This window comes from Podarcis liolepis, assembly GCF_965112155.1.
Source record: "Podarcis liolepis genome assembly, chromosome: 8".
NCBI lineage: Eukaryota > Metazoa > Chordata > Lepidosauria > Squamata > Lacertidae > Podarcis > Podarcis liolepis.
Window position 1 is genome coordinate 3,869,675 of NC_139560.1, and position 22,678 is coordinate 3,892,352.

At 44.4% G+C, this 22,678-nt stretch overlaps 1 protein-coding gene across 1 annotated transcript; it reads right to left on the minus strand.

The window, feature by feature from the left end:
- Positions 1-491: 491 nt before the first annotated feature.
- PSCA (prostate stem cell antigen) lies at positions 492-11,275 on the minus strand. The gene is made up of 4 exons (XM_083517109.1): positions 11,134-11,275; positions 7,796-7,925; positions 3,038-3,145; positions 492-1,510 (listed from the first exon to the last, which is right to left on the minus strand). The coding sequence occupies exons 2-4, from the start codon at positions 7,845-7,847 to the stop codon at positions 1,296-1,298; spliced, it is 375 nt and encodes a 124-aa protein (XP_083373235.1). The 5' UTR covers positions 7,848-7,925; positions 11,134-11,275; the 3' UTR covers positions 492-1,295.
- Positions 11,276-22,678: the final 11,403 nt, after the last annotated feature.

Sequence of the window (22,678 nt, forward strand, 5' to 3'; positions counted from 1 at the left end):
CATGCGCTCAACATGACGTCACGCGCATGCGCGGAAGCGGCAAATCGCGACCCACGCACGCGGGTTGTGTTTGCTTCAGGATGTGAACGGGGCTCCGGAACGGATCCCGCTCGCATCCAGAGGTACCACTGTACTGCCGTGCTGATAAATCCTTACACACAGACACACAGCTGCTGAAGAAACTCTGCTATAGCCGGGAGAAGAGGAACGACTCAGGACCGCGCAGCGAAAGCGCGCTGGGCGCCATTGCATTTCCTGAAGAGGATGGATCCGACACTCAAAACAGACAGTCAGTTCCCAGTTTCACTCAACAATTTCAACATCTAACTTCCTGCAGTCTGAAGCGGCAGAGATCACGCACGAATGAGTTTACTACCCTAATCCTATTGGGAAATTTGCTAGAGGGGAGCGGATTCTGAATATTTTAGAGCTCAGAGCTGCAACATCTAGGTATGATAATTTGCTTCCTAGGCTGTTGGGAGTTTTTGAGAAGACAACGTTTTAAAAACCCAGCTTTTGACAGAGCTGTGTCGCTAGACCACATGCTCACTCACAAGGTGAGCAGAAGGTAAGATCATCTCTGCCCAAGTGAAAGGTTCTCAAATACTCCTGTCTGTCAACATCACTCAGAAGTGACATTTAACTTGATTGCACAACCCCTAGCTTTCGAGCCTGCAGAGGGTTGGGGACAGCCCTGCTTGTTATAGAAAACTGGGACATCATCAGCCAAAATCTATTTAAATATAGTATGATCACCATCTTCAAAAATCTATGGGGCGGTCATAGGGAAGACGCAGCAAGCTTGTTTTCTGCTGCTCTGGAGTGTAGGACTCAAACGAATGGATTCAAATTGCAATTAAAGGAGATTTTCAACTAAATACGAGGAATAAATTTCTGACAGAGCTGTCTGACGGTGGAATGGATCTCAGGAGGTGATGGACTTTCCTTCGTTGGAGGTTTCCAAACAGAGGGGTTCTTTAGCTGTGATTCCTGCACTGAAGAGGGTTGAATTAGATGACCCTCCAACTCTACAATTCTATTTTCTAATGCTTTGCTAGGACACCTGAAGAATCATCATGTTGGCCAACATCTACGCCCTACACCGGAATGGGGTTTGGGTGTGCCCAGCAACTCCCATAATCCCTAATATGTCACTCTAGAAAGACATCCACGTTCGCATCAGCAGAGACCCGTCAGTGCCGTTCAACAGATCTATAAGGTTTCGAATGTCACTTTAGTGGGAAAGAATCTAGATTTGGTTTCTCTTCTGTACAGCTACACAGGCAGCCCTCTCCTCAGAGCCTGCTTCTGAGAAGGATGCAGGCAAGGCTGGCGGAAAGGGCCAAGGCCACTTGGACGTAACCCATCTTGAAGTCAGAGGCTCCGTTGACGTTGCAGAGGTCGGTGGAACAGCAGGAGACATTCCTTCTTCCCACCTTGAAGTCGCTGAAGTAAGGATCACAGGACGCGGTACATTCTTTCGAGATGACGTTGAAAAGGCCCACGACACCTGGGAAGAAGATAGGGAGCAACAGCAGCAAGAATATTATTGGCACAAAAATGGAAGCAAGAAGAATTACCGACGAAAGAAGAATGGCAAATGAAATTAATGGACGGTGCAGAATTTGATAAATTAAGAGGAAGGATTCGAAACCTGCGGGATCAGAGATTCATAGGTGTTATGTACTGAGTTGAAAAGGATCCAAAATGCAGCAGTCTGATTGGTCCTAGAACAATAGGATTCAGAATGCAGCAGTCTAATTGGTCCTAGAACAATAGGATTCAGAATGCAGCAGTCTGATTGGCCTTAGAACAATGCAGCAGTCTGATTGGTCCGCAGGAGCCACCCAATCCAGCTCCAGATGGAAGTGAATCCGCAACCTGATTGGCCTACAGGAGAATCCTGGAATTGGCCAATCACGTGGGGCCCATTGTGTAAATAATGTATATAAAGCAGACATTCTGAGGGAACTTCCATTCCTCCTCACCACTATGAGCTGAATAAAGAGCATGAAATCCACTCTCGACTCTGAGTATATTTCAATAGAGGACTGGAGTAAATACTTGAACTATTTGAAAAGCAGTTGTGATAAACAGATTACGCGAGTAGGACTGCAAGAAGTCCTTTGTAAGGAGGACTTTGTGAAATATTGCAAGGAAGACTTTGAAGAGAATGATTAGTTAAGGAGAATTTAAAGTGACAGAGAAATTAAGAAATGCAGAACAAGTGATAAAGAATGGAAAATCTTCAGAGGTTGTTGACGGAAGTCTAAAATACTGTATAAGATAAGAAGTTATGTTAACTGGTTGTTGGAATTTATATGTTAAAAAATTAATAAATAATAATAATAATAATAATAATAATAATAATAATAATAATAATAATAAACCCTGTTCTCACCAAACAGTGGGAAACCTGCAAGCATAGGGTTGCCATAGTCCAAAAAGTAAAAAAAGGACACCCTGAAATTACCCGATTTTTTTTTTTTAGGAAATCCCAAAAATGTTGAACTTTTTTTTAATACATTTTTTTAAACATATCATTTCTAACAGTTATTTAAGCCAGCGTACAGCTTCCAGGTCATGTGGCCAGCATGACTAAGCCGCTTCTGTCGAACCAGAGCAGCACACGGAAATGATGTTTACCTTCCTGCCGGAGCGGTACCTGTTTATCTACTTGCACTTTGACATGCTTTCGAACTGCTAGGTTGGCAGGAGCAGGGAACGAGCAACAGGAGCTCACCCCGTTGCAGGGATTCGAACCACTGACCTTCTGATCAGCAAGTCCTAGGCTCAGTGGTTTAGACCCCAGCGCCAACCGTGTCTATATATATATATATTTGCGAAAATAAGAATAGCGAAAATCAAAGGACACAGAAAAAGAATTGCCTTTCTTGCTGCTTTTGTATTAAAAAGGGGGCATAAAGGTTTATTTTGAAAGCAGGATTTTTTAACAGCTTGGTTCCCATATTTGAGGAATTGAGGAAGTTATAACAAACCCAACAGAAGAAGAAGGGCACCTAAGAAATGGTCTTACCAATGACATCTGTTTTGCATACTTGTCCAATTCCATCACAGTTTTGCTGTCCTTTGCAGTTATTGTTGTTGACCTGGGTGTTGCAGGTGTAGCACTTCAGTGAACCAGCTATAAGAGAGGGAAACGGTTTAATGGGGGGGGGGGAGGAGGGACAAAGTGAAGAAGCTACACTTTGGAAATTCCTGCCTATTAATAGCAAAAACAAACCCCTGTGTTGCAATAAGAACCTTGAATCTTGAATTTTATTATTTCGGTCACAGACCAGTTCCAGCCCACATATAATATCAAGGAAGTCTTCAAACACGATAGAGATACATTTGAATTTGCAATCGGGTATAACAGGGACAATACAGATATGGCAACAGTCAAAAAATGTATAAATTAAAACTTAGTCACTAACATATAACCTAAAATTATCATTTAAAATCTTAATCCTTATGATAGTGCAGCTTGTTCCCTAAGTTTTATGGCAATCGCACAGAATTTGGCTACCCTTAACGTGAGCTCAGGATCCTTGTCCTCTACCAGGGATTTTAGACACTGAAGTTCAGATTCAATTGGAGATTTTTGCATAGCAGGGGTAATAAATACTGAGCGTATATCCCCATAGAAATGGCAGCGGAACAAGGCATGAGAGACAGTTTCTACCTCCATCAAGCTGCAGGGGCAGACTCGTTCCGCGTACGGTTTACCCTCAAATCTGCCCTGCAATAAGGCAGATGGCAGCACGTTGAATCTAGCGAGGGTAAATGACCGTCTGTATTTAGGTATTTGTAATTTTGACAAGAACCAATCACAACACTACAAACGCAACACGTAGGCTAATAGTTAGTTGAGAATATATAATTGAATAACGGTATCATTCAAATTATAGGAATGAGCCAATCAGAGTTCATATGCACAATATAACAGTGGTAGTGAGGACCGCCAAGCTGTGTACTCAAAACAGATGTCTAAGGACAATCTCACAATAGTCTTTTGAAAGCTTCCAAAGTTTCTCAAGAGTCTTTCAACAGTTTCAGCGGAAGACGTCTCAAAAGCCTCAAAAGGACAGTGTCTCCGTGGCTGAAATGACTGGCAGAATCCGAGACCAGAGGAAAGAGACGGCGGAAGAAGATTGGGAGAAATTTAAAATCTATCTTAAGAGAGATTGTAAAATTAATGAGTGTTAAAATGTTATGATTATAGAAAGTAAGTGGATTACAGTTGAAAAGATTAAGTTAAAAGAAAAGAAAAGAATACAACTAGATAAAATTAAGGGTGAGGATTTGCTGAATTAAATTTGAAATTGGAATGCAGAAAGGGGAGGTATGAGGAGGTCGGCGAAGTAAGGTTTAAGAAAATAAGGTTTGGAAATTATACTTGTTTGTTTTTGTGTTTGTTTGTTTGTAGTGAGTATGCTTATATAATTTGTGAAAATTCAATAAATATTATTATAAAAAAAACAAAAGGACAGTGTCTCCGGAATGATACTACTGTTTCGTAATAGTCTTGTAATAGTCAGCTGATATTTTTCAACAGAATATGTAAGTAAGATTCATGCTAGGGATCTGTGCTCACTAATAATACCAGGCAAGTGCCTTCACTGTACTCTTTTTGAAACCTGTTAAAAACTTTTTTTGTTTAGGCAAGTCCAGTGCTTAAAAAAAGAAAGAAAGTTTAGGGGTACTCTCCTTTTCCAACTCATATTGAAAATTTAATGAGGCCAAAGTTAGACTCACAAAATGTTTAGGGGTATGCGTACGCTGTGTTCCTCCCAGGAAAAAAAAGCACTGGGCAAGTCTACCAGAGGTTTAGGAAACTGGTGCAAGTTTTAAGCTGTTTCCCCCTCTATTGTTATGTTCACTTTTCAAAAGTCTTCAATTACTGTTGTCAATTTTTCTTAATGATTGTTTTATCCCCCTTTTTTGTAAACTGTTTTAAGGTTACGGGCCATCAAAATCAGACCGCTGTCAGTTTCCATATCTAATATGTTGGAGAGAGTTCAAGAACAATCTTACATTCTCCCTGGAACCTTAGTATTTATTACCGTATTTTTCGCTCTATAACACGCACCCGACCATAACACGCACGTAGTTTTTAGAGGAGGAAAATCCGTAGGCATGCCACCCGTAGGCATTTCCTCCATAACACGCACAGACATTTCCCCTTACTTTCTAGGAGGAAAAAAGTGAGTGTTATGGTGCAAAAAATACGGTAATTGATACATAGCCTATCAGTGTTCCCAGTGCTTTGCGTGAGTACAAGAGGATAGGAGCGTCCCTTGACAATCTTATAATAAAAAAATAAACCAGGGGAAATGACACAGTTAAGGGGAAGCAGGGGTAAATCAGTCAACAAGTTCTTTGACTCGGCTCCTGTGTGTTAGGGCACTGGACGCCTCTGCCAAAATACGCACATTTCACAATGCAATTTTAAACTTAGCACACATAGGTTTTTAAACCAATTCCCCCCAATAGAATAAATGTCTGAATATCGCTTCCCTCTATACTATGTTTGCACTAGATCGTTGTCATGCTGTGATCGTTGTCTGAGCCACCAGGAGGGGCAAGAGGTGCAAGGCCTGAGCTGAGACTTAGAAGCAGGCTCTTGCAAGGATATACCTCAGAGCTTGAATGGGTCACCTCGGGAGGAAGAAGAGGTGCGGCCGTGAGCAGCTAGAAGGGGGGCTCTCCTCCCTCTCTCCTGGTGCTGAGGAAGGCGTGTGTGTGTGTGTGTGTGTGAGAGAGAGCGAGAGAGAGAGAGCGAGAGAGAGAGAGAGAGAGAGAGAGAGAGAGACTGCAGACATCATTGTCCTTTGGGGAAAACTCTGGGTGGGAGAGAGGGTGGCCAGGGGGTGAGGCTGGGGAAGATATCAGAACCCTTTGTGGCTTCAGAAGTTGAGGAGAAGAGATACAATTGGCATTTTTGAGGGGAGCTGTTGGTGAGAAATAGGGAGGCCTATGGTGGGGTGGGGAGATATTGTGGCACTCAGAGCAAGCAGGATAGCCCAATCCTCCCTCCCAAATTCCTGTATATATCCATTTTTATGCACACCTTGCCCTAGTCTGGTTTTTTTTTTAAACGTATCGTTTGGCTGGAAAACTGCATTTCTCCAGACTTTGAAGGACGGCTCTATTCCCGTCCACAGATTGTTTCAGAAACTGCAAATTAGTTAGGTTCTCCTTCCAACGTGAACCAGATTGAATTCTTACCCCATCTCTGGTGCCAAGTATCTAACGCAGTAATTTCAAACGACAGTATCTGGCATGCCAAATATAAAAAACCGTAACATGCTAAATTCCATTGCACGCCAACGATAAAACTCTGGCAAATATTGACATTTGAGGCATTTGTAAAATTCCCGTCTCGAAGGTTTGATTAAGAGTCAAAGTTTCAGAGAATGCTTGGGGAATCTTCAGGAAATAACCCTAATAAGGGCTGTGGGAGCAAACTCGTTTAAGTTATGTTTTGGAGGTCTTTAACTTTGGAGGTCACATAGAGGAGGGAGAAAGGTTGTTTTCTGCTGCTCCAGAGAAGCGGACACGGAGCAATGGATCCAAACTACAAGAAAGAAGATTCCACCTAAACCTTAGGAAGAACTTCCTGACAGTAAGAGCTGTTCGACAGTGGAATTTGCTGCCAAGGAATGTGGTGGAGTCTCCTACTTTGGAGGTCTTTAAGCAGAGGCTTGACAACCATATGTCAGGAGTGCTCTGATGGTGTTTCCTGCTTGGCAGGGGGTTGGACTCGATGGCCCTTGTGGTCTCTTCCAACTCTATGATTCTATGATTCTATGATTCTATGATTCTAACTTCCAAGTGCCAGAGACCAGAGTTTCAATCCTTACTTGGGCATTGTGAAACTCACTGGGTGACCGTGGGTTCCAGTCCGTGTCTCCCAACCCAAATCACCTCACAGAGTTGCTGTTGGAATTAAATGGGGAGGTTGAGAACAATTTTTGCCACTTTGATCTCCTTGGAGGAAAAAAAAGGGGGGGTATAAATGCAATGCAATCAATCGATCAATTGATCAATCCATTTATTTATTGCACTTATATCCCACCTTTTCCTCCAAGGAGTTAGAGGTGGTGTACATAGTTCTTCCGCTCCTTATTTAATCTCCACAACAACCCTGTGCGGTGGGTTAGGCAGAGAGGCAGTGACCGGCCCAAGGTCACCCACTGAGCTTCATGGCAGAGTGAGGATTCGAACCCTGGTCTCCCAGGTGAGAGCTGGACCATCAAGAAGGCTGATCGCCGAAGAATTGATGCTTTTGGATTATGGTGCTGGAGGAGACTCTTGAGAGTCCCATGGACTGCAAGAAGATCAAACCTCTCCATTCCGAAGGAAGTCAGCCCTGAGTGCTCACTGGAAGGACAGATCCTGAAGCTGAGGCTCCAATATTTTGGCCACCTCATGTGAAGAGAAGACTCCCTGGAAAAGACCCTGATGTTGGGAAGAAGAAGAAGGGGACGACAGAGGACGAGATGGTTGGACAGTGTTTTCAAAGCTACTAACATGAGTTTGACCAAACTGCGGGAGGCAGTGGAAGACAGGAGTGCCTGGCGTGCTCTGGTCCAGGGGGTCATGAAGAGTCGGACACGACTAAATGACTAAACAACAACAACTCCCAGGTCTTAGTCTAACGCTTTAACCACTCTACTCCACTGGCTCTGGTTGGCTTCTGAAGGACGAATTAATGTTTTGACAGCTCACAGAGCTGAGTTTCCTAGAAGAAATACGCTCAGAATGAAGAAAAACCACCTGAAAGACTTACTCGGCTGCATGAAGAAGCTTCCAGCCACCACGAAGATCAGAAGGGCCTTCATCGCTGGTGGATGTCTTCGTCACGCGGGGAATGGAACATCCTCACGTCTTGGGGCTGCTTTATATACTCTGAAAAGTAACTGTTGGCCCACATGAGACTGGGAGGATCATGTCCAGCTTCTGGCAGGACCAATGGGGCTTCTTCTCACCAGGAATGTGAGGCATCACCAACCCTCCTCTCCAAACAGGAGTTCCCCTGCCTGCCCTTGCGGTGCCCTTAGGCAACTCAGAGCACAGCAGTGGAACTAAGCAGATGAAAAATGAGGTGGGCATAGGGTGTGGTGGGTATTTTTTGGGGCAAATGGTCCCTTCCCTCCTTGATCAGGGTGGGTGAGATTTCTCCTGCTCACATGTCTAAGCGATGACACTTGCTTTATCCACCCAGATCTGCATACCTTGGTCTGTTGGCTTTCATAGATGCCAATTATGAGCCGCCGAATTCAATCTGGGCTTAGGGTTGGAGGATGCCTGAGGGCATCTAAGTCAGAACAGGTTAAGCTTTATCTATACCTGAAAGCTATTTCCACACCTTAAGACACCTTAAAGCAATGCAAAGTCCACAGGCCTTGCTGCTAACATGCTGCCATCAGGAGTTGGTATCCAAAGGAGACAGAGGAAGAACTGGTTGGACCCAAGAGGAGGATTCCATACAGTCATAGGATGGTAGAGTTGGAGGGAACTTCAGGGGTCATCTAGTCCAACCCCCTGCAATGCCCAGCTGAAGACTCCCTGCCACAAACCATGTGGAATCACGGCATGTTTGCTGTGAAAAAACACTGAAAAAGCCACAGGATTTGAGCCAGGGGTCAGCTGCTCCAGAATGGCAGTTTCAGACTTTCTTTTTCTCCTTTAAAGAAATAAAGTTTATAGTAGGGGTACCTTGGTTGTCTAATGTCTCAGAAGCCAAACGTTTTGGTTTTCGAATGCCGAAAACCCGGAAGTAAATGCTTCTGTTTTCCAACGTGCCCCGGAAGTCGAACGGCTGAAGTCCCCCCCCCCCAATTTCTCCACTGAATTTGCGGACCGCCTTTTGTGCCTCTGTTTTTGAACGTTTCAGAAAGGTCTTTCGGAATGGATTAAGTTCGAAAACTGAGGTACCACTGTACTTGAGGAAAGGAGCAACTGTGGAGATATTTAATGGAGGGGCTTGGTAAAACTTTATGATGAAGTTGCTTTCCCCCCGATCTGGTGGAACTCTCTGCCACAAGAGACGAGGGCCCTGCGGGACTTGACATCTTTCCGCAGGGCCTGCAAGGCAGAGCTGTTCCACCAGGCCTTTGGCCAAGGCACAGCCTGACCCCCTCCTTCTGTAATCCTCACAGAACTCTAGCCCAATGGTCGCCATGAATTTGATTTTGAATTGATTTTAGAATGAATTGATTTTAGAATGCTGTATTACTTTTATTGTGGTTAGCCGTTCTGAGCCCGGCTTTGGTTGGGGAGGGCGGGATATAAATTAAAAAATATTATTATTATTAAGGTTGGGGAAATATGGTTGGAAGTGTGTTGGAATCTTAGAAACAAAGAGTGCATGGTTCAACTATGGAACTGGCTCCCGCAGGCGGCAGAAATCGCCACCAACTTATACGGCTTTAAAAGACAAATTCAAAGATAGCGATGGGCTATCAAAGGCTGCTAGTTGTGATGGCTAGCATGCTCTGACTTCCACAGTTGAAGGAAGCAATGCTTGTGCATCCCGGTTGCTGCAAATCAAAGGAAGAGAGAGGGCTTTTGTGCTTGAATCTTGCTTGTGGGTTTTCCAATAGAGGCATCTGTTTGGCCCCTGCAAGAACAGGAGGCTGGACCGTCCTAACCTTTCCCTGCTTAGCAGCAAGAGCTGCTTGTTCTAGCTCTACATAGTCTGGCATAAGGTTGTTGTTGTTGTTAATTGCTCTGTTACTCTAGCAATTCTATGCAGGTCTACTCTAGCAATTCTATGCAGTGCAATTCTATGCAGGTCTACTCACATTTCCGAGCACAATTCAAAGTGCTGGTGTTGACCTTTAAAGCCCTAAATGGCCTCAGTCCAGTATACCTGAAGGAGCGTCTCCACCCCCATTGTTCTGCCTGGACACTGAGGTCCAACGCCGAGGGCCTTCTGGCGGTTCCCTCCCTGCAAAGCTACAGGGAAGCAGGCAGAGGGCCTTTCTCGGTGGTGGCACCCACCCTGTGGAACGCCCTCCCACCAGATGTCAAAGAGATAAACAACTATCTGACTTTTAGAAGACATCTGAAGGCAGACCTGTTTAGGGAAGTTTTTCATGTTTGATTGTGCTTTTAATATTCTGTTGGGAGCTGCCCAGAGTGGCTGGGGAGACCCAGCCAGCTGGGCAGGGTACAAATAATAAATTATTATTATTATTATTATTATTATTATTATTATTATTATTATTACCATAGAACTGAATGAATGTTGCAAATTTGTCGAGCAAATTACGTGAAATGAGTGAAATTATGCGCATTCGCTCAGTTTGTATGTGTTACGGAGATCCGTTTTTTTTTCTTACTGCCAAATTTGGGTCTCCCTTGGTGAAGGATTTTGACGACGTTCTAAGCTCATAGCTGTAAACACCACTTTGGCTTTTGAGAACACAGAGTCCATATTTATGCAATGCAAACAATAATACAATGGTACCTCGGGTTACATACGCTTCAGGTTACAGACTCCGCTAATAGTGCTTCAGGTTTGCTTCAGGATGAGAACAGAAATCGTGCTCTGGCGGCGCGGCGGCAACAGGAGGCCCCATTAGCTAAAGTGGTGCTTCAGGTTAAGAACAGTTTCAGGTTAAGAACGGACCTCTGGAACGAATTAAGTACTTAACCTGAGGTACCACTGTAGAGGCAGTAATAGTCCTTCTGTTGCAGCTGCTCTTGTGTGTGGCAGACCTGTGTGGATGAGCTATCACCAACAGCATCAATTCCCATAGTCTATTTCAAATCTCATTATGTTTTGCAACAGAGCCCTGTAAATTTGGCAACGTTGTGCCCATTTTACAGATGGAAGGCTGAGCCACGTGTGGTAAGATCTGAACCGGGGGCTTCCTGAACTCACACCCAGACCTGGAGGTTGCTGCAGCTGCCTGTAACGCAGAACAGCAATGCAGAGATTACAGAAAAGCAAGTTTTACTATACTGCCCCTTATACTATCCTCCTTTAGTGAGCCAGAGAAGGTTTGTTTTTTTGGCCCTGATCCTTGAACTGGAGAGACAAGGGATTCAGCCACAGACCATCCACATGGAGAAGCAGGGACTCTACCACTGAACTACGGCCGAATCCAGCCAACTTACTGGGCACACATTGGATGGCTTGTCTGTCTTGCAAAGGAGGGTCCTTCTTGGGCTCTGAGTCCTATTGGTTCAGCAGCCTGCTAGGATTTGACATCAGCACTGGGTGAAGTGTCATAAATACTTGCTATCTGTATCATCAGGCAGCCAGGGCACAGGTGCTACCCGGTTAGCCTGGTCCACTTTTCACTGTGTGCAAGAGTGTGAATCTATGACAACATCGACACTGAGTCACCCCCAATTCCATAGTTCTTTGTTTGGCCCGCTATTAAATTTCTCTGCTTTTCTCAAAAAAGAAAAGAAATAAAGAATTAAGCAGCAGAGCGGCATTCAAAATGAGATATGTATTCCTGTCTCTGTGGAGAAGTTTCACTGCTTCAGGTAAAGTCACTTCTGCCTTAGGAGGAGGTGGGGTTGCGGGCTTCACGGCCCCTCCATGCGCACGGTGGGTGGAGGCCAGCCCCGCGCGATTGGGGGAATTCCCGGCCGCATCACCCCCTGGCCGGCCAATCAGCTGGCTCTGGGGGCGTGGCCTGCCCTATTTAAAGCAGGACGCGGCCGGGGATTTCCCTCTTTGCCGCCCGCCATCTGTTCCTGTTTTCCCCACCCTCCCACCCTATAAGGTTTTCGTTCCTTGACCTTGCCATGGACCTCAGTCGGTTGCCGTTGAGGGGCCTGGTAGGAATTTCCCCACTTGGCAAATTGGCACCAGCCACGGTTTTTGCCTACCTCGTAGCAAATCATTACAACTTTCTTGGTATTGGCGGTTAGGCATTGGTATCATTCTGTAGATGGAAGAGGGGAGGAAGCGCCATCACCTGCCCCGCATATTGAAGGGTAGTTCGTTAAAGGATTCTGAGGGGCGTGGCCCTGTCCGAAGCCTAGGGAGCTGAGGGCCTAAGGCACGCCCCCTAGCGGTGACCCCGGGGGAGTTCCTAGTGATGTGCATCAGCAGGACTCCCCCTACTGGTGGTTAACCCTTCCTGGACAGGCTGGAGTTGGATATAGTTGGTTAGGACCAATGCCTAAGCCAGTACTGCTCATCACCTGTAACCAATAAAGTTGTGGCCTTTTTTCGCCCATTAACCTTAATAATTTTGTCATGTGTCATTATTTCCACCTGGGGGTGTCGGGAACTCACCACACAAAAGATGGGGTGGGAGCTATTACTCTATCTATTTTCTTTACTTAATCTGTTGGAGGTCCTGTTTGTTTGTGTACTGAAGTTCTCACCCTGGGCCAGCAGGGGGATACTGTAGATAGTTATGCAAATAAGGGATCGAAAGTGACGTTCAGTGATTGGATAGTTTTAGAAAATTGTTACAGTTACGTTGTACTGGAGCTCTATATAAGCAGGCTGACTGAACCCTTCATCTCAGTTCTGTTCTGGCCTGTGAATAAACAAGAGCTGTTTGAAGAATCGCTGTGTCGTCTGATATGTTCACCCACAACTTAACAGTTTGACTAGGCTATTTGGATAAATTGGATATTCTAACTTGTTTAGTTTAGTTTAGGTTTTTTTTTTTTAGCTTAGTTTTATTGATGGAGTTGCCTTGTTTTTGTCTCACTTTTTCTTAGCTCTTGTTCCTCAAGACCAGGGGTCTGCAACCCGCGGCTCCGGAGCCGCATGTGGCTCTTTTACATCTTTGCTGCGGCTCCGGGGTGGATACTAGCGAGGGGAGGAGGCGCATTGTGCGCCCCGACACTCCTCACTGTGGCGGGCACTGTACTGGCTGTAATGGCGCATGGGGGCGGTGCGTGCGTTAGTCACGCACCGTCCCGACGTCACCTTCCTGCCCGCTGTCAGATCGTGGCTCCGGAGATATATTTGTTTTAAATGTCGCAATGGTTTTGCGGCTCCCAGTTGTTGTTTTTTCTTCGGAAACGGGTCCAAGTGGCTCTTTTTGTCTTAAAGGTTGCAGACCCCTGCTCAAGACTCTTAGGAGTACCCTTTTGGTTCTCTCTTTTTGAATTTTTAAAATTGGATTCTGTAATTCTGGCATATTCTGAATTCAGAAAGGGGCAAGCCAAATGGTCAAAGCATTTTCCTCCATGTGGAAAGGTTGTAGCACTTGGGAGTTCCTAGTTCAGAAAAAATATGAGGAAGAAATGACATGACAGAAGTCTATAAAAGTGACATGACAGATGTCTATAAAACTTTGCATGGCTAAGCTGTAGAGACCAATACGAAAGAGAGAGTTTGACTTTCAGCAGTATGACTGTACCCTCAAAGGTGCTCTCCTCTCCCGCCTCCTGAGACAGACGGGTGCCAACATTATTTAATTTCTACGCCGCTTCATAGCTTTCTATACAGCTTAATCTATTAAAAATATTTCTAAGCGGTGTGCAAAAAACGGAAGCGTCCGCAGACAACTTAAACAAAATACCACAAAAACACACAGTTACATATAAAAATGTTACTCTAGAAGTGGTGAAGATTCAGTGAAGCTGAACGCAGACTCAGGACAGAGAAAAAGAAAGGACTTCTTCACACAGCACAGAGTTAAACTGTGGAACTCGCTGCCTCAGGAGGCAGTAGTACGACTCATACGTTGGCGATTAATATACACACAATAATTACCAAAATAATTATACATTCTTTAACAATCTTCTGAGAAAAATACAAAAGCTTATGCAAAGCCACAGAGACTTGTGAACTACCCAACCTAAGATGAACTTACAATGTCTGGTTTCAATGGGTTTTTCAGATGCTAATTCAGTCTTTTGTTTTCTTTATATTTTTAGGTAAGTTCAGTGTTGTTCACAATACCGAGAGATGCTAGTGAAGTTGTAGATGGATGTTAATGAAGTTGTAGACAGGGGGCTGGCGTTTTGCACCTGTTTCGCCCTGCAGTCCAAGTAACCAAGAGGCACACTTAAGCTTAAGCCAAGAAATAGTATTCTCTATGAAACTGAATATCAATATACACATCAATGCTTTGAGATTAGATCACTGAAGAAGCCCAGAAAACTATCTTGGGGAGTGTGCTACCTGCAAGCCCCAGTAAAAGGGCCCCATCAGGGGCAAACAGCGGCCTCTTGATTACTTGGACTGCCAGGGTGAAACAGGAGCAAAATGAGCCATTCAGATGTGACATGTGGCTCTAGTTTCTCCCCTGAACGCTCTCTGAGGTCCTGTGTCCATCAAGGCTGCAGCTCTGAGGTTGGTTTTTGAGATTCCTCTGCCAGAATCTTCTCAAGGGCTTCCACCCTTGATGCAAAGCAATATAAACAGCTGCTTGCTGTTCCAGAATGTTCAGTCTTCTCAGCTTCTGCCCGACACCAGCTCAGCAAGTTTCTATGGTGACAGCCCTAGCATTGTGTCCTCAGACCCAGCCATAGGGACAGATACTTCAACTGCTCCTATGTCTTTCTTTCTTTGGTGATTACTAGTAGCCAATTAAGATTGTCTTCCATAAACATGGTTTTAACAATGAGTCCGTAAGTGACTGTGGAGGCAAATTCTGTATCCACATGTCCTTCCACAGTGGGGACATTGGTTTCCGGGTGGGAGTTGATCACAGTGAGGGTTTGCCAAACATGCCTTCCTCTTGGCACGTTTCTCCCTTGTGTCCTGAGTTCGAGTGTCTTCAAAGCCCATGACACCTTTGGTAAAGGCTGTTCTCCAACTGGAGCGCTCGCAGGCCAGTGTTTCCCAGTTGTCAGTGTTTATGCTACATTTTTAAAGATTTGCCTTGAGACAGTCTTTAAAGCTCTTTTGTTGACCACCAGCATTATGCTTTCCATTTTTAAGTTCGGAATAGAGTAGTTGCTATGGAAGGCGATCCTCAGGCATCCGCACAACATGACCAGTCCAACGAAGTTGATGTTTGAAGAATCATTGCTTCAACACTGGTGATCTTTTCTTCTTCCAGTACACTGGTATAAGTTTGCCTGTCTTCCCAAGTGATGTGTAAAAATTTTCTGAGACACTGTTGATGGAATCTTTCGAGGAGTTGGAGATGGCGTTTATAAATGATCCATGTTCACAAGCATACAGTAAGTTTGGTAGTACAATAGCTTTGTAAACAAGCATTTTGGTTTCCCTGCGAATGTCCCGGTCCTCAAACACTCTGCATTTTAGTTGGGAGAAAGCTGCACTCACAGAGCTCGGGTGATGCTGGATTTCGGCATCAATGTTGGCCCTTGTGGAAAGATACTTCAACTGCCCCTATGTATCCTAAGCTGCCCTTGCTTTCTGGTACCCACTGAGCCTATTTGGCTATTTGGGGAGAATCTGGGGATCCTGTTGTAAAGCTTTTGGTGGGTGTAAGGTGGTCTAGCATCTTCCACCAGAACTGGTCGTTCAGAAGGTGAGCACTGTTGAGGAGGTCTGTTGAGGAAGTCTAACCAAATCCACTTGAATATTAAATGCAATACACACTATTAAGAACTCTTAAATTGAGAGAGAGAGAGAGAGAGAGAGAGAGAGAGAGAGAGAGAGAGAGAGAGAGGCACAAAGTAGCACTCTTAAATGGAATTTATTACAACCGTAGAATTGTAGAATTGGAAGGGACCGCGAGGGAATCTTTTTTTTTTTTTAAAATATTTTTTATTAACCGGCCAATCAAATCAAATCAAATCAAATCAAATCACATCACATAAATTCCGAATTACAAAGCCGAATCTTTTTGCCCAAAGTGGGGCTCAAACTCACAACCTTGAGATCATCATCATCATCATCATCATCATCATCATCATCACTTTCAATTTGTATACCTTCTTTCTATCTTACAATATCCAAGGCGGTTTACAAGCTGAAGAAACAAAGAATGTACACCTTATAACAATCTAATGCAATACAAAAATGTGATAATTAAACATAACTTTAAAATAAGCAACCTACATCAAATAAAGTAACATTCAACAATCATTAGAATAGTATAGAATAATATTAAGTATCAGCATATAAAAATTAAACAGAAATCCACTCTTAACAATTACAGTCATACCTCTTGTTGCGTTTGCTTCAGGTTGCGCGTTTTCAGGTTGCGTCTCGCGGCGACCCGGAAGTACCGGAAAGGATTACTTCTGGGTTTCGCCGCTCGTGCTTACGCAGACGTGCAAAATGACATCATGCGCATGCGCAGAAGTGGCGAATTGCGACCCGCGCATGTGCAGATGAGCAGACGCGGGGTGCGTTTTGCTCATGTTGCGGACGGGGCTCCGGAACGGATCCCGTTCGCAACCAGAGGTACCACTGTACATTAAATAATTTCTAAACTACAGTCAATAAAATGACAAGCCGCAGTGCATAAAATACTACAATACAAATTGAGAAGCAGAGACTGGAAGGCAGGTGGAAGAAGGCCTTGCCTGATTAAGTTTCTCCATTCACAGTTCTGCCTCCACAGTCTCATGCTCTACTGATTGAGCTATATATATATATATCTAGTATATTTGATAAGAACACGTACTCTAGAGCAACAGAGTGCTTTAATCCACCTGAACTGTGCAAGCCTAAATTTCCGGTGTGTGCTTGGCTCCTTCCTGCTAAATACTGATTGTCTGAATGTTCCCAGAAGAACAAAAGAACAGCCTGCTGGATGCGGCAAATATTCCATCTAGCCCAGAATCTTGTTCTTGCAGTGACCTGTCAGATACCTATGGGAAATCTGCAAGCAGCATTCAGATACAAGAGCTCTCTCCCTTCCTGTGCAGGGCCAGATTTATGTATAAGCTAAACGAGCTATAGCTTAGGGCCCCACTCTCTTGGGGGCCCCCCAAAAAATTCAAGGAAAAAACCCCTGGATGTACATTTCCAAAGTATAAGATAAAAAACAAAATAAAACGTACATGCAGCAACAGTGTTTTGTGTTGTGTAGGTTCCTATGATGCAAGTCATGGGCCCCGGCTGCTAGCCTGCTCCCTAAAATATCACTGGTTTGCTCCTTTCTATATATATAGGGTGCCTACGTTCTGTATGGACTGGTCGCATGGCAATATGTAGCATGCAGTTACAGCCTGCAGTGCAGCACAGTTGAATGTAGGTCAAGCTGTTGTACTGTACCTATTATCTAATATTAAAGAGTGTTTGCTATTTATAATTATTAGTAGTTTGCATCATGTATCACCTATTATTTTATGTTATAGCAAGTTTATAGAGACTAGATTATGAGTCCTTGTAAGCTGCATTTCTAAAGGAACTTTTGTTATTGCCAAATGCCAATGTGTTTGCATTATTGTTTGTTATGAATAAAAAAATCATTTTAAGTTTGTTGTTGTTGTTTAGTCGTTTAGTCGTGTCCGACTCTTTGTGACCCCATGGACCACGCCAGGCACTCCTGTCTTCCACTGCCTCCCGCAGTTTGGTCAAACTCATGTTCATAGCTTCGAGAACAAGGTCCATTTTAAGTTAGAGCTTAATCATTATTTCACCATTAATATACTTCTTCTTAATTGCATTTCACTATTAATATACTTCTTCTTGATTGTATTCCAGTTCAGCAATTACTTTGATAAAATACATATTTTGTTATGTGCAAATGGCTTGAGATGCCTATTAGGTCCACAAATTACCATATAGCACATATTCAACATGGGACGTGGGTGGCACTGTGGGTTAAACCACTGAGCCTAGGACTTGCTGATCAGAAGGTCGGCGGTTCGAATCTCCGTGACAGGGTGAGCTCCTGTTGCTCGGTCCCTGCTGCTAACAACCTAGCAGTTCGAAAGCACGTCAAAGTGCAAGTAGATAAATAGGTACCGCTCTGGCGGGAAGGTAAACGGCGTTTACCTTTTACATATTCAACACAAAAAAAATCAGCGACAATTTGTTGTTGACAAAGGACAGCTGGACATAGAAAGGGCACCATTACCTTCAGTAGCTTAGGCCTCATCAAACTTACATCTGGCCTTGGTTCTGTGGCTTCCAGCTACTGGTGCTTAGAAGCATTGGTCCCTACAACACACCCTCAACAATTTATGGGCAGCTGAGTAACTGCAAAAAAAGGGCAGTGTAATAATCTCTTGATTCCTCAAGATGTCCCCACTGCACCATTTTCTAGAAGGCTACACTTCACTGCAGCTATGCACCGATTCCCCCTCCTCTTCTTTCCATCCTTTCCAATTATTGGTATGCTCTGCTGAGTCGAACGGCAAGCTTGTCTCCCCTCCTTCTCAGGGTCAGACGCTTCTACAAATCACTCTGGCTCAGAGTTCAATTGTGGTTTGTATCAGTCCTGTGCTTTGAGAAGCGCGGCATCTCTCTTTGGGTCGGTCGAAATGCACACGTGCATTTGCACGCTCAACCTGAACATGCATATGGGATTGCCAAAGAAACTGAGTCATTGTGCATCACTGGGGAAAGGCACCCTGTTCACAAGAATCTGGGAGCTCAGTGCCTTTCCAAAGGAATAGCAGGAGCAGTTTATTAGAATTAAAAGACAGAAGACGAAACAGCTTATTTAGGGTGCCAAAATGGAAACGTGGCATTTGCAGAGCTGGAGAAAATGCCCTTCTCGCATGTATGTGTAAAAGCAGAAGAGCAGAACACGCAGTGTGTGGTTTCTTTGGCAACAGGATCTGCAGCCTAGTATGGAGGAAGAAATCTTAGTGGGTGACGGATGCAAAGGAAATTCACTTAGGGTACCTCCAGATTAACAGGATTTCGCAGGAGGGAGTTAACTGCACACTAGGAAATTCATGTTAGCACAGGGTGGATAAAAACTCCCTCTCATAGAATCATAGAATCATAGAGTTGGAAGAGACCACAAGGGCCACCGAGTCCAACCCCCTGCCAAGCAGGAAACACCATCAGAGCACTCCTGACATATGGTTGTCAAGCCTCTGCTTAAAGACCTCCAAAGTAGGAGACTCCACCACACTCCTTGGCAGCAAATTCCACTGTCAAACAGCTCTTATTGTCAGGAAGTTCTTCCTAATGTTTAGGTGGAATCTTCTTTCTTGTAGTTTGGATCCATTGCTCCGTGTCCGCTTCTCTGGAGCAGCAGAAAACAACCTTTCTCCCTCCTCTCTGTGGCATCCTTTTATATATTTGAACATGGCTATCATAGCACCCCTTAACCTCCTCTTCTCCAGGCTAAACATGCCCAGCTCCCTTAGCCGTTCCTCATAAGGCATCATTTCCAGGCCTTTGACCATTTTGGTTGCCCTCCTCTGGACACGTTCCAGTTTTTCAGTGTCCTTCTTGAATTGTGGTGCCCAGAACTGGACACAGTACTCCAGGTGAGGTCTGACCAGAGCAGAATACAGTGGCACTATTACTTCCCTTGATCTAGATGCTATACTCCTATTGATGCAGCCCAGAATTGCATTGGCTTTTTTAGCTGCCGCGTCACACTGTTGGCTCATGTCAAGTTGGTGGTCAACCAAGACTCCTAGATCCTTTTCACATGTACTGCTCTCAAGCCAGGTGTCACCCATCTTGTATTTGTGCCTCTCATTTTTTTTTGCCCAAGTGCAATACTTTACATTTCTCTCTGTTAAAGTTCATCTTGTTTGTTTTGGCCCAGTTTTCTAATCTGTCAAGGTCGTTTTGAAGTGTGATCCTGTCCTCTGGGGTGTTAGCCACCCCTCCCAGTTTGGTGTCATCTGCAAATTTGATCAGGATGCCCTTGAGTCTCACCCTTTGGCAACCAGTTCATTTTAAAACAGATGAACTTTTTGCAGTTAGTAACAGGATAGTGTAATGATGGCTGCTAGCTTGGACTTTTACATGGTTAATTCCTATGAATCATGGCATTAGTACAGCTGACATATGTTTAATATAAAATATACCCCCTGATGGGATGCGGGTGGCGCTGTGGGTTAAACCACAGAGCCTAGGACTTGCCAATCAGAAGGTCGGCGGTTCGAATCCCCGCGACGGGGTGAGCTCCCATTGCTCGGTCCCTGCTCCTGCCAACCTAGCAGTTCAAAAGCACGTCAAAGTGCAAGTAGATAATTAGCTACTGCTCCGGCAGGAAGGTGAACGGCGTTTCCGTGCACTGCTCTGGTTCGCCAGAAGCAGCTTAGTCATGCTGGCCACATGAACCGGAAGCTGCACACCGGCTCCCTCGGCCAATAAAGCGAGATGAGCACCGCAAGCTCAGAGTTGGTCACGACTGGACCTAATGGTCAGGGGTCCCTTTACCCTTTACCTTTTTATACCCCCTGATGAGCTATTTGTACTCTGGTACAGCTGTTATTTCACAAGTGACCTGGAAGGAAGAGCTAACATCCTGACCCTAATAGTTACAGAAAAGATCAGAGCACTCGTTCTTGTATTTGCCAGGAAGATCTGGCTATCAACTCCTGCAAGCAGGGACCAGACTTAACACAGACAATGAAGATTTCTCTTTTAATTTATGATTCATGAACTCTTAAGATGAAGATGTGGTCTTCCCAAAATTAAGGTGCTGTCTGTTTTCCTTGCAGGTCTCCTTTGTGCCTTTTCTGTTTTGCACAAATGCTGAGCACAGGTGTAGTGTCAGTTTTGGCTACTCTCCGTTTCTTATTTTTCAAGTTTTAAGTTCCATCCTCTGCCTCCATTTAATTTTTTTTGTTGCAAAAAATTCCAGCCTCCCAAAATTTCATCAGCATTTTAGTGCTAGATTCTCCTTTGCTATTGACAGGCTGAGTATACATTTTGCATAATATACACATTGTTGCAAAGCAATTTCCCCCCTATACATCATGCATTTTTGTTTGCAGGATTATATGCAATTTTATGCACGTTTTAGTGTATGCACTGCTGTACACCTTGCTTGCCATTGCAAAATTTGAGGAAGTTCAAATTTGGGAGGATGACTGTCTTTTGGGTTGCCTGTTTTTTTGGCAAGTGCCCATTAGTTAGATTTGCCTTTAAATGTGACCCAAATTGAATTTCCCCCCTCCTCCCATGTCATTAACATGATGTATCCCTTACACTTTGCAGGTTCAATCTCATTTTTCTCCCTCCTTGATGTGGGAAGGCTCATTATGACACACTTTGGGAGCCCTTTGATTTGGTGACTTTTGATCTTAAGAACTCATGATTTTTGCATTCGCACCTTGCGGTGACAATCATCCTTCTGTCGATCCAGAGGGAAGGGTGCAGGATCGGTGCTTCCCCAAAAGGTGGTGCTGTTGCACTTTCACCTGCCCCCTCAGAGCCCTTCCTGGGCCAGCCGCGATCCAGAACAGCAAAACGGGTTTTCTTAAAGCCCTGGCAGCAACAGCGCATCAAAAAGACATTTGACATTTTTTGCCGTTTTGCTAATTAGCTGCGTTCCTTTCGGTTGCCAAAAGAAAGGGAGGAAGGAGGGGGGTGGGTGGTAAATCTGTTTGCAGGATCTCAGCCAGCCTCTGCTAGGCATGCCCCTGTGATATTTGCATCTTTTTTCCTTTTAATGTACTCTTGTTCCAAAGCAGACATGCCTCTCTTTAAGGAAACACGGGGGAAATGCAAACTGATAAGTTAAAGGTCTGCAGCTGCCGCCACCAAACTGATGCTCTCTAGAAGTTTTGGACTACAACTCTCATCAGCCGCAGCCAGAAGAAGCCTGTGAAGCAAGATGAGGTCACTGCCTCAGGCGGCACGATCCACAGGGGCAGAAGACCTGTCTTCGGAGGAATTCATCACCTGCTGCTGCTGCTGCTACCACCTTGCTATTAGCAAAAGCTACGGCACACACTGGAAGTCAGAAATGCCAGCTCCTTGGCAGCTATCCATCAATGCCGCCTCTACAATGGTCTCTTGCTGAACAGGAGGGGCTGCTGGTCTCCCTCCACCCCTTGTTCCCAGCGCAGATCTTTATTTCTGCAAAATAAAATGAGGCTGCATTTTAAATTGCATTTTAACCTGTATTCTAAATTGTTTTCTTCTTCTTCTTTTCTTATGTTTTTACTGAAATTTTATTGGTGTTAGCTGCCTTGAGCCTGGCTCTGGCCGGGGAGGGAGGGGTATAAATAAATAAATTGTTGTTGTTGTTGTTGTTGTTGTTGTTGTTGTTGTTGTTGTTGTTGTTGTTATTATTATTATTATTATTATTATTATTATTTCCCCCTTGTTCATGATGTCAATCTTCACTCACTCCTTCTTCCTGTTAGGATATAGTTCCATTCCACCTTGAGAAGAGGCATGTGGAGTTGCTGTATGTCACATGTCTGCCGGGAAATTCCGTTGTATATATGTTATGTACTGAGTTGAATAGGATCCAAAAGGCAACAGTCTGATTGGTCCTAGAACAATAGTTTTCAGAATGCAGCAGTCTGATTGGTCCTAGAACAATAGTTTTCAGAATGCAGCAGTCTGATTGGTCCTAGAACAATAGGATTCAGAATGCAGCAGTCTGATTGGTCCTAGAACAATAGGGTCCAAAATGCAGCAGTCTGATTGGTCCACAGGTGCCACCCAATCCAGCTCCAGGTGGAAGTGAATCTGCAACCTGATTGGCCTACAGGTGAATCCCGGAATTAGCCAATCACGTGGGGCCCATTGTTTAACTTCCTGCCGGAGTGGTACCTATTTATCTACTTGCACTTTGATGTGCTTTCGAACTTAGGGACTCTGCGGATCCCTAAGTGTGCTGGTGTCTGTTGGCATCAGTTGCTGTGATGTTCGGGC

Excerpts from the sequence above, each read along its gene's own strand:
- PSCA (XM_083517109.1), bottom strand. The coding sequence starts at position 7,847 with ATGAAGGCCCTTCTGATCTTCGTGGTGGCTGGAAGCTTCTTCATGCAG. Across the intron at positions 3,146-7,795 it reads AAGCTTCTTCATGCAGCCGA|CTGGTTCACTGAAGTGCTAC; the intron begins GTAAGTCTTTCA and ends CCTCTCTTATAG. Across the intron at positions 1,511-3,037 it reads ATGCAAAACAGATGTCATTG|GTGTCGTGGGCCTTTTCAAC; the intron begins GTAAGACCATTT and ends TCTTCTTCCCAG.